At 45.8% G+C, this 12,292-nt stretch overlaps 1 protein-coding gene and 1 long non-coding RNA gene across 2 annotated transcripts in view; one reads left to right on the forward strand and one right to left on the reverse strand.

Moving 5' to 3' along the window:
- The first annotated feature begins 6,080 nt into the window (after window positions 1-6,080).
- On the forward strand, window positions 6,081-7,770 carry LOC116419201. The gene is made up of 2 exons (XR_004229450.1): window positions 6,081-7,089; window positions 7,406-7,770. It is a non-coding gene; the product is annotated as an uncharacterized LOC116419201 (long non-coding RNA).
- A 1,360-nt stretch (window positions 7,771-9,130) lies between these two features.
- Window positions 9,131-12,292, reverse strand: part of EIF4B (eukaryotic translation initiation factor 4B) — a 39,999-nt gene continuing 36,837 nt past the window's right edge. Inside the window, exons 14-15 of the mRNA XM_012551637.2 lie at window positions 11,795-11,867; window positions 9,131-11,222 (exon numbers count right to left, since the gene is read on the reverse strand). Of these exons, the coding sequence (XP_012407091.1) occupies window positions 11,142-11,222; window positions 11,795-11,867 (154 nt within the window). The 3' untranslated portion in view covers window positions 9,131-11,141. The remainder of the gene's footprint in view (window positions 11,223-11,794; window positions 11,868-12,292) is intronic.

Here is a 12,292-nt window from a genome sequence, read left to right on the forward strand (position 1 = left end):
CTCTCCCACTGCTCCCTCCTGTCTAACCATCCTTGCTGGGCACATTCCAGTGTTTGCCTGCCTCCTCCCTCCCCTGATTTGGCCCCCTCATATGCTGGGCCAGGAAGTCTTTGGTTTGTTTGGAGAAGCCCCCTCCACCCCTTGCTCCCCCCCTCCTGGAAATAGCTGTGGTTGGATAGAGAGGCTGGAAGCCCAGGCCTGGCTGGAGGGGAGGGGGAAAGGGTGAAAGGGCCAAGGAAAGAGGAAAGAAGGATCCAGGCCTTCCCCGGGATGGGGGTGGTGGTGGTGCTGAGGGTGGGAGCGGCAGAGAGGCCAGATAACGGGGGAGGGGGGATAAATGGGGAGCAGGGACCGGGGGGCCGGGACAGAAGCTTGGCGGAGGATGTACGATCTCGGCTTTCGCTTTGACCTTCCTCCTGCCTCAGTTTCCCCAAACATGACGGGGGGGGGGGGGGAGAAAGAATCCCCGGCCACTGCCAACGACCTCCAGGAATCTCGGTGCCAGTCACTTTCCCCCGGCGCCGCTGAGTGTGTCTGTGGGCACACGCGCCGCCAGGTAGCAGTCAGTAAGAGGCTGCCTCCGGGGAGGTGGCTCGCTCGAGGCCCCGAGAGGGCTTGGCAGGACGCGGCCCGGGACGGTGGGGTGAGGGGGTGTGCTGGCGGGCAGGCGCGTGTGGAAGGGGGTGTGCGCGCGTATCTGTGCCGTGTACGTGAGTCTGTATCCCCGAAAGCCCTGCCTGCCGAGCTCGGAGTCTGGACGTGGCTGCGGAAGAACAAACTTCCCAAGTCCCGCGCTAGTAGAAAGGGGGGTGGAAATAGGGGCTGCCGCCCCCAAGCTGGGCTGCAAAGTTCCCCTCCCCCACCAGCCCCGCTCCGCGGGGCTCCCTGCCTCCCAGGCCTCGCCCCGGGCGCCGCCCTCCTCCCCTCTCCTCCTCCTCCTCTTCCTCCTTGGCCCCGCGACCAACCGTGACGCAGCCGCCGCCCACTCACCTTGGGGGGCCGTCCTGCGGGGCGGGAACGCGGGGGGCAGCAGCAGGGGGAGCCCCCCGCCCAGCCCATCCCGCCGCCGGGGCGGAGAGCGAGGGATGGAGGGAGGAGGGACCCGCGGCCGCCGCCACCGCAGGAGCCACCTCGGGCCGAGAGCTTCCCGGGGCAGCTCCGCTCGCCTGCCGCCGCAGCCCGCGCCCCTGCGTCCCCACTGGCTCCGCCGCCCGGCCCGGCTGCGCTGGGCTCGGCTGCTCGCCGCCCTCCTTCGCTCCCTCTTTTCCTCCCTCCCTCTTTTCCTCCCTTGCTCCCTCCTTCCCTCCCTTCAGCTCCAATCCCCACTTCCCGCCCCGCTCCCCGCCCCCTAGTCCTCTTTTCTCCCCACCTTCTCCCGAACGAGACCCAGACTGGAGAGAGGGGATGGGGAGAGACCCCGAGACTCTGCCAGGCCTCCTCTGGGCGGGCGGGGAAGTGGGGGCGCCCCGGCCCGGCCTCGCCCTCCTACTCGCAGCTGGGGCCTGGGGCCGGGCCGGGTGGGACGCGGCCATGGGGTTCTAGGGTCCTTCTGGTCACCCCTTCCCCCGGCCCACCCAGGGACGCTCCCAGGCCCCGCGTCGGGGCACTTGGGCTTGGGGTCAGGCCTAGACGGCCTCTGGCTTCCTGTTTCCCAAGCCCTCGGACACACACTTCTCCCCCCCTTTCCCCGCCGGGCCTGGCACCCAACCAGAGGCGATAGGCAGAGGACGCATCAGCAGCCTTCTGCCCCCGTTACTGACGTCGGTGGCGTTCTCCGAAAGGAAAAGCGCTTCGTGAGGGCCGGGAGCCCTGCAGCTTTCCATCCCCAGGGGCAGCAAACTCCGGCACTGGCGCCGGGCGGTGCGAAAGCAGGGGGCTGGTGGGCCCGCCCTGGCGTTTGGCGTTTCCCCTATGTATCCCCTGCCCCAGGGAGCGTACAGGCCCGCCGGGGTCCCAGATACAACTCGGAACTATGATGGGAAATAAAGGGCGGGCGCGAGGCGTGTAGGAGGCAGGGAGGACCCGACGGAGGAGGAATAAGTTTGAAGGATGAGTGGGCGCTTCTTAAAGAATACGCCTCGGAAGGGAGGCCAAAGGCAGACTATACCAACGTATGCCGGAGAGCAGACATTGGGACCTTGTTGGAGCGGCTACGGATACTCTTGGAAAGCAATTTGAACTCTATGTTCACAGTTACTGAAGATGACTACATCTCCCATTATCTCACTATTCGAGGCCTATAACTCCCAAAAGAGATGAGCACCTATAAACTCAAAATATTGATGGATTATCTTTTTTTGTGGTAGCCCCAACTGAAATTAAGAGGATGTCATCCTGTTTAGAAACAGCTGGACAAACAGGCATATGAATGGAATGGAATGTTGTTCTGTCATAAGAAATGACAAAAGGGACAGTTTCAAAGGAATTGGAAAGACATGTATGAACTGATGCGGTGTGAGGAGAGCAAAACCAGGGCGATTTGTGCAATGATAACAACATAGGGGGAAAAACACTTAGAAAACCTTTAGAACTCTGATCAATGCAATAATAAACCATAAATCCAAAACGATGAGCTTGAAACATCTCCCGTAGAGAGGTGATGAGCTTAAAATAAAGAAAAATAAATAAAATGTTCATTCAATGTGGAAATTTGTTTTGCTGGATTAGGCACTGAGGACTTGATTTTTCATTACTCTTTTTTTATTTGCTAGAGTGGGGGAAGTAATGAAAGGGCCATAATAAAATTTTTTTGAAAATGTATGTGAATGAATCATATTATGCAGTGAGAAATGACAAACAAAATGTAGTCATCAAGCATAGGTCTGATCATGTCACTGACACCGATTTCAATGGCTCCAATTTATAATCTCCAGATGACAGACCTTTGGCCCTTTCTGACCTATCTAGTCTTCTTACATTTGATTTTACATTAATGAACAAGCATAAGGTACTAAATACAGATGAATTGCTTACATTCTAATATAGGAAGATGATTCTATGTGTTTCCTCTAACCCCATTATTATCAGGAACCCTTGAGGGAGTATAATTAGGCAATTAATTATTTCTTGATGATTTTATAAGAATGGAAAGAAATGGGATATATTGGAATGGGGTGAGGGACATAACAAGGTTGTGCAAGTTATCATCTACACAAAAAAGAAACAAGGAATGGAGGAAATGACTGAGCTTGAACCTTACTTTCATCTGAATTGGCCAAAGGTGGGAAGCATACACACAAACACACAGAGTTGAAGACAGAAATACATTTCAGTCAACAGAAAAAGGAGGGAAAGAAGAGAAGAGAAAGGGAGGATTATAGGGAATGCATTTCTGGTGAGATTGGTTCTAAGCAAAACAAACTTACGGATGTACCAAAAAAATCTATAGTTCTTTTTGAGATGGTAAAGAATGGCAATCTGTAGGGGTCTCATAAATTAGGGAATAGATGAACAAATGATGTATATAAATAAGATGAAATATTATTGTGCTATATAACAAATGGCAAAGGCAATTTTAGAGAAATCTGCAAAGATTTATATGAACAGAGGCAGAAAGAAGCAGGAGAGTATACAATGAAAATAATATGGCAAAGGCAAATAACTGAACATCTTAGATTTGGAACTCTTAATTGGTTTAATGACCAATCATAATCCCAGAAGATTAATGATGAAACATTTAACCATCTCCTGACTGAGAGATGAAGGACTCAAAGTGAAGGATGAGATATATTCTTTTGAATATAGATAATGTAGAAATTTTATTTGCTCAATTATACATGTTTGTAACAAGAGTTTTGTTTTTCTTTTCATTCAGCAGGATGAGGGGAGTGTTGGGGTGGGAAAGAGAAAAGATGGATTTTTGCTGTTTAAAAAATTTTATTGTAAAAATAAAAATGAAACTGAACATGAAGTAATGGAAAAACTAATAAAGGATAATGAAACAAAGAGATTGCTCTTATAATAAAAAGGTAGTGGGGACTATTAAGATGGAATATTGTATAGGTTATCCATTTGTATCAGATCTTTTCCTTTGTTTTGGTCATAAGGGAGAGCTTTATATGGATCTGGTGGGTGGGAGAAGACTAGTGTTAAGACAAAGGACAAAAAGCATGAATAATATATATATATATATATATGTAAACAAATATGTATATATTTCTTACACATATATTTGCATATTTATATTCATATATGTATAAGTACATATTTGAATCTAGGATGAGTAGGAATTCAACAAATGGATAAACTCAAGGTTAGGGAACAGAGAAGGAGAAAATACTTAAAACCTAAGGATTATTACTTAGGAGAGTACATAAGAGAAGGTTGGAAAATGGTTCTAGGTTGTGGAGGGCCTTGAATGCTGGTCTTGTGTCTTTCAGGCTGGGGTGAGCAGGAGCCACCTTTAATTGACTCTAGGCTTTTCTGAGTTTTCATTATGGGCATTTATACCTCAGAAATCAGCAAATACTCCAAATTGAGGCTTGTTTTATTAATTTATTGTTTTGATTGTCTAGCTTTAAAAAAGTAATTGAGAAAATTATAATAAGGTAGATTAAATTTTATAGTGTGTCTTATATTATCTCCCTCATCCCCAAGTTAAACATATATCAGTATTTTGCTGCTTTTAGGTCAAGTCAGATCATGTTGCTGAATTGAATCGAGTTGAAACAGAGATGAGGACCCAGGAAGTGATCTATTTTTTCCTCTCCTTGGCCAGGATGTTTCCCACTTTTCCCTTCAGTTCTTCTTATCAGGAAGGAAAAAATTATTATTTCTTAAAAGGGCCCAGGGAAGGGACATACTAAGGAAGAAAACCTAGAGATTATTTCATCTCTCTCCCTCTGAGCAGAGCTATTATCCTACTTCATTCCAATCATTGGACAATCTCCTGTTTTTAAAGATTCCTTCCTAACTTTTATCTTTTCCTTCCCCCATTCCACAAAGAGGCTCAAATCTTCCACATCCCAGGTCTTTAATACTTCTCTTATTTACGTATAAATGGTTTGCTAATGATAGTCAACAAATAATAAACACTACATATACTAGACACTGTGCTGCACTTCAGATATAAAGACAAAAGGAGTCTCTGCCCTCCAGGGAGGCAAGATGTAAATAACTAGGTACAGGGGCATCTGGGTGGCACAGTGGATAGAGTACCTGGTATCAGGAGGACCAGAATTCAAATGTGACTTCTGACACTAACCAGCTAAGGGCAAGTCATTTAATCCCAATTGCCTCCAAAAAATAAACAAAAAACCAAATAACTAAGTACATATAAGTTACATACAGTGTAAAACCGAAAGGTAATCTCAGAGGGAAGGAAGGCTCTAGTAGCTATATGTGGGGACCTGAGATTTCCTGCAGAATTGAGTATTAGAGGATACCAGGAACCAGGAGGTGAGGGAGTGGGGAGAAGGGAGGCATTCTAGACAAGGGGGCAGAAAATGCAACGCCACAGAATCCATAAATGGAGAATCCTTGTGTATGCAAGGTTGGAGTAACTGGATCCTTGAGGATGAGATGGAAGAGATGAAGGAGAGAATATGAGGTTTGGGAGTAGAGGGGGAAGCCCAAGCAAAAAGCAGAATTGTGAATTGGGTCGTTTTGTGAGAAACAGTCAGAATTGGAGAGTGTGGAATCATGGGTGAGAAGGTGAGAAGACTGGAAGGCTTGGGAAGAGCCAGGCCATAAAGAGCTTTAACTGCCAAACACGGGACTTTGATCCCGGAGGTTACTAAGTATGAGGATGACTAGAGCTTTAGGCATCTGGACTGAGGATTGATGGTAAAGAGGAGAGTTGTTAGGCAGAGAGATTATTGTAATAATCCAGATAAGAAGTGAGGGTCTGGACTAGGATGGTAGCTGTGAGACAAAAATGCCTAGTGCCTAACCTAGTTTTCTGTCTTTACAGATGACTGGAGGCAGATTAATAGGCTGTGTGTGTTTGTGTGTGTTTATTTGGGCTACGCCAACCCCTGTTCAGAATAACTGTCTTATCCCAAAGTTCAATGCCCATCATTGTTCCCAGGCTCTCTTGCCTTCCTTATTTGCCGTAATTCTCCCTACCTTCCATGATGAAGGCAAAAGTGAGAATGTGTGTATGGAGAAATGGACACTGACAGATAAATGCGGAGTGAAGAGAAAGCCCCTAATGGTTCCAAGGGCTGCCTCTCTGGCCGTACTTGCCTCTATTCTGTCATTGTCTTTCCTACCTCATCTGGTCTCTGGCAGGGACTGAGAAATCTGGTCTTGCTTATGAAGGGGTGGGTCTACAGGGCCAAAGCCAATTGGGCCCGAGAGTCCCTGACTCAGAGCTAGATTGGGGGAAGAACATGCTGCAGAGGTCACCCCTGAGGCCTTAGGAGAGGGCTTATGGGTGTGGCTGGGACCTAGGGACCCTTAGTTTTCATTATTCCTTAAGGAGAGGGGCCCAAGAAAACATGGTCATGCGTTTTGGTCAGTCTTTGGAGAAGGGAAAGGCTGAGGGGAGAGAAAGGACGGGGGGAAAGCAAGAACGGGTTGAGGCTGGATGAGAGGGAGCAGCGGCTGGGAGGAGATCTGAGAGAACAAGCTGAGCAGTAAGGACAAAGCATGTGGCAGGTCTAGGGCTGTCCTTTTTCTGCTCTTGCAGTGAATTGAGTCCTGGGCATGGGGGTTAACTAAAATCTCTTCAAATCCTGCCTCCCTTACTACCTGGAACTGACTTTGGTTGAGGCAGCCTCTCTGGGTCTCCAAGTTTCTTTTTAGCTCTTCCTAGACTTAGGAAGACTTGGGGTAAGTTACCTGATATCTGCTCACTAATTAGCTGGCTGTGTGGTCTTGGATAAGTCACTTCTTTTAAGATTTCAGTAAAACAGAGAATTTCCAGCATTAATAATTTATAAGGCAGAATTGTTTATTTATTGAATTGGACTCATTCTTCAGGGACATATTAACATTTCTCAAAAGCATGCTATTCCAGACCTCATCAGGAAATTCATTCATTCAACAGCTCTTCAAGGACCACACACTCTGTGCCAGCCACTGGGGCTAGCTCTAGGTTGGAATAACGATACCCTGACCTTCCAAAGAGAATCCAGTGGAGATGGGGTAAAGTCACCAGGAATCTGGGCTAAGATGGTGACAAGAGGTGTAGCTTTAGCTTGGAGGAGGCTGCAGGGAGGAAGAAAGGGGGTGATAAAGCGAATGGGGGGCAGAGATGACATAAGGAGTACTAGAGGTGAGGAGGTAGTGGAGTGGTAGAAGAGAGGGATGACCTGGGCACTCTGGAATTCAGCTCAGAGCTGAGCCGGGGCGGGGGAAGGCAGTTGAATGGATGTTGATGAGCTGACACAGCCCATGAGGGGGGATTCATGAGCCATCCCAACCCCGTCCAATCTAATCTATGCTCACCTTTATTCCACAGAGGGCAGCCCACCTTGTCACAGCAGGAACATGCCCCGCTTCCATGATCTGGTGTAGGCACCTATTTCCCCGCAAGCACTTGTCTTGTTCTTCCAAAGACTGGTGAGGATCCCTGGTTCCACTGGCTGAGATGGGGGGAGTTCATCAGCAGAGGTACTGAGAGGGAAACTGGGAAGTGGAAGGGAAGGGACCGAGCTGGCTCCAAGGGCGGGTCTCCAAGCTGAAGACAAAGGCTGCATTGTCTGTCTGACCCCAAACGGTGTCCAGCCTGGCAGGTGAAGAGCAACACGGCTACATCCTCTCCATCTCTTCGTCGCCCCCCACCCTCTCTCGAACCTCATGGAATGGGGATCTAGGGTAAGGAAGGTGGAGTCCCTCCACCCCACCCCCAGCTCTATGGGCCATATTGTTGCTAGGAGACAAAATTTATTTGGCAAACACACTTTCTAGGAGCAGATGTGCAACCCTAGCAGCGCCCTGGGAAACCAGATGCTGTTGGCTGATGGAATTAAGACAACGCCCCCAACTTCATGCTCTGGGGACCATTGTGTCCTGGACACAAGTTTTTTGGAAGGGAAGGTGACCATCAAAATGGGAAAGAATGTAGTCAACTGGCCCAAAGACATATCACCTTTATTAAGATTGCCTTATTCCTACAGCATTCATTCTGAGAACAAAATCTGAAGCTCTGCAGGGCCTTAGAAGCTAAACTATCCTTTGCGTTTTAAAAATGAATCTACAGACCCATAGAGATTGTGACTTTCCCAGCCACAAAGGCACTTAATAGTTGATCTGGGACCAGGACCAGGGATAATAACTCCAAACTGGCTCATTCTTCATTTCTACCCATTACCAATCCAATCCCTAACCAGGCCAATATAGCTAAGATTACAGAAAGACATTTACAAGTAGCTAAAGCTGGATTTAAGAGAGGTGGAAAGGTGGTTCTCTACTCATAACCTCAGGCTAGCCCTAAGCAGAAGGTCCTCATTCTCATTCACCTTTGGCTGGGGGCACCACTGACCGACCCTCTTAGAAGGGGAGGAACCACAAATGTCAGCAAGCTAGGCCAAGTGAAATCCGTGGCTCTAGTCCCATCCCCCCAGCTCTGATGCCTGAGGTTTTCAAGATTCCTTCCAACCTCAGAATTTTGTTTCTAACCTATCTTTCCCCACTAGGTCTGATGGAAGGGCTGTGGCTCCTCTGACTTTATCACAAATGGTGCAGTTAACTGCGACCTTGGGTCTTAGCCTTTTATATGCAGACTGTCAACCTCTGGTTTCTATTGCAATGGAGAGGGGAGAACTATTTGAAGATATGGAGGAAAAAAAAGGCTGATCACACACTCTCAAGAACTCCTGGCCCTTCATGTATGACTTAAGAGAAACAGCAGAGGAAATGGGCTGGGATAACCTTAGAAAAGATATTCAAGGGCAACACCATGGGAAATAGGCAGAGACCAATATTTAAATGCTCTCAATTCCTAGTCTGCATTCAATGAGATGCTGCTTACAGTGGTCCTCTTCAAAGAACAGCATCCATTTGTAAGCTATGAGAATATGAACTTTCAGTAACTGGGGGGGGGAGGGGGGGGGTGGTAGGATGCCCATGTACCAAAAATTTATAAGCACTAAATGTGCAAATAAAAGAATTTCAGCATTAAAAAGGAACTTTAAAGATTAGGTTTATTTGGAGAAAACAAAACAAAACAAAACAAAAAACCCGGAAAAAAAAAAAAAAACACCACCAAATCCCACAGCCCAAAGGATGGGGATTTTACATCATAAGACATCTCCCAGGTAGTAAGTCTACAGATTACAAATCATTTTCATAGAAGATATCTTTGTACAAATTTTACATGTCTTCAGGTGCTGGACGCAAATCAATCCTTGTACCTGGTCTAACAGAGGGAGCAAGAAGGGAAGTGGAGAGAACAGCTTCTTGGATACAACTATTTGGAAGGAGAGTAGAAATGAAGAGGGCAATCCCTACCTTATCAACACCTATGGCAGATGGGCGGTAACTGCCTAAGTCTGGATATGCCTTCTAAATGTCCACTTCCTAGCTAATGGCCAATCCATACCAATTACTCGTACTTAGTAATTTATTCAATTTGTCTACCTTTTATTTCCACCTTATAAAATGATTCAATATACCCACTGCTGCAGCCGCACAAACACCAGCCCGCCAACTTGGCTGGGCTGGGAACAATCTAAGACTGCCTGGAGAAGAATTGTGCGAGTATTAGAGACTGGGGTGGCATCCTCCTCTCATAGGTGCTAATATTTGGTGAAGGGGAAGAAAGTATCTACACTGAGCTGACCCTCACAAAGTTGCACATAAAATCAAGTACAATGGTCTTTTGTGTCGCAACAGAAACCAATGCCCTGTTGAGTAGTTCTCTTACAATCATCATTTATTCTCTCAGGGGAAGATAAAAAGCCACACACTGGTCTAGGCCACATAATAAATCTGAATATTAGTGTGGGGTTCCAGTGGAGAGAAGGACAACTCCTAAAAACAACAATCATCAAAAGGAATGGAGAAAATGGCAGAGCAAAGGCTACCAATTTAATAGCCTCTATCAATCCATTCCTTGTTCACCTGCTAAGATCACCTCTTCCAGTTTGCTGGTGCTCACAAGGGATCAAGGAAGCTGGTGCTGTCACAGACCAAGGTGAGGAACGAGTAGTAGCAAGAGGGGTCAAAAGGGAGCAATGGGTGGCTCTTTTGCTTTAATTGCAATTCAATTCCTCACCTGACAGCTCCCTGGTATCTGAGGCCCAAGAAATGACCTGTTACATGACATAAACAGAAGATGTTAGTTGGGAGACTGCAGAAAAGGGGAGTGGGTAGTAAGGAAGTACACAAGACTAACTGTACTTAAGGCCTGAAATTCCTAAGATTCAGGATTTGCAACAGCTTATGGATGAATCTAGAAGTTCCCACACCTATGTTCCAAGAAATAATCGCTTATCTGTTTCCTGGAGATTCTAACCTTTCACTGTTATCTGGTCCAAAAGGATTTACATTCACCCTCAGAGCCAGATATCCCTTCCCACTGCATCTGGTCACCAAGCAGTATGTCTTGTCCTCTTGGCACCAATTCCCAACCACCCCCTTGGGGGGTAAAACTGGACTGACATTTCCCTCTGTTACTGGCCCCCAACAGCTTGGGATAAAATGAGAGGAGGGGGCTGGCAGCCTCCTGGAGACTAAAATAACCTCAGAGACTAGTTATCCTACCTTCAAGGATGGAAGTTTTATTCAGATAATGTTTCAGAATTCATATATGCCATAATAAGATAGCAAGAATTAAGAGGGAGAAAACCCACCTCCTTCCTTGTATCTGTCCTATCGCCCAACCAGCTTTCAGAAACCAACACATTAATATTATTAACGTTTCTGCTAAAAGGAGGACCCTAGGCACTAATCATACAGGCAGTTATATGGTGCTGCTAAAACACATCAGAACTTTTCCTTTAAAAAGCTGTACGTCTTTTCTCTCTCTGGCTACACTGGTTGGAAATTCTCCAGTTAGTTTAATACTTTAAAGGCTGCAGCAGCATGCAAAAGAATTTCATTTTGTTTTCCTTTTTTTTCCTTAAAAAAAAAAAGTTAAGAAAGGTCTCCAGGAGATGGTGAGTTTTATTTTGTCTTGTCTGGATAGAGGTTTGATTTGCTCTCGAATGTTGCAGGTTGGCGAGAGACGGGGAGAAAGCACAAGATGTGGAGGTTTATTCGTTGTAGTCTTCGCCCTCGTTTTCATCCTCACCATCAACAGAGAGAGCTGCGTACTTGCTTGCAGAACTGAATTTCTATAAAGAATCAGAGTGATCATTTTTTGGGGGATCTGATTTTTTTTCTTGTGTAGCATAAAATGTAGAAATGTTTAGAGAATAGCACATATTTAATCTATATTGAATTACGTGCTGTTTATGGGAGGAGGGATGGGGAAAGAGGGAGGAAAAATTTGGGAAACAAGGTTTTGCAAGGGTGAATGTTTCAAACTATCTTGGCATGTATTCTGAAAAATCAAACATTATTTGTACTGTAATAAATAGGCTTTGGCTAGTCATATAGTATCTGCTATTCTTTTCCGCCCTTCTTTGTGTCTTGTCTTTTAGGATACTTGCCAATTTTCTTCTTTCTTTCTTTTTCCCCCCATCTCAGGGGTGGGAAAAGGGTTAAATATATTAAGCACTTATTGTTAGTGTTCTTCATTCTATCCCAAATAAGGGCAGAAAGATCAATTCCAACAAAACACCAAATCCACTCCTATTTACCTTTATCATGGGTAAGCTAACTCAATTCAAAGTTATAAGGTATAAGTTATATTTGAGAAAGATGTCAGCAAACAAAACCTAAAAATTAACACATTAATACTTACAGAAGCCGGATTTTCTTCAGGTTTCTTTGGCTCAGATGCAGGTCTTGAGTCTTGATCTTTTCTGCCATCTTTCCTGCAAAAGGAGATGAAGGGGGAAAAAAATGAACATCCCATTTTATCCTCACATCTGTACATTCCGAAATTTCTAATCTCCTAAACCTGAAGTTGCCGACTACAGATGTTACTGAGTTTAGCAAAAATGTATCCATGGGATCCTAGTCTCATGGACGCTTAACTTTGGCAATTACAATCTGAGACAGCAAAAGAGGCCACATCTGGACAGATAGAGATACACAAAATAGAGAACAGAAAACAACTGGGCTCAGAATCTCTATACTTGGACAAGTTATCTTCCTAGTGTCTCAGTTTTATCATCTATAAGGTCAGAATTGAACTAAATGATCTTAACGGTCCTAAATCCTATAGTGGGATAAAATTAAGGTTTGTATTGGGAATTATGGCTGCAGAGAATTATGGTTTCTTTGCTATAAAGCCATT

Source organism: Sarcophilus harrisii, chromosome 5 (genome assembly GCF_902635505.1).
Source record: "Sarcophilus harrisii chromosome 5, mSarHar1.11, whole genome shotgun sequence".
Lineage (NCBI taxonomy): Eukaryota > Metazoa > Chordata > Mammalia > Dasyuromorphia > Dasyuridae > Sarcophilus > Sarcophilus harrisii.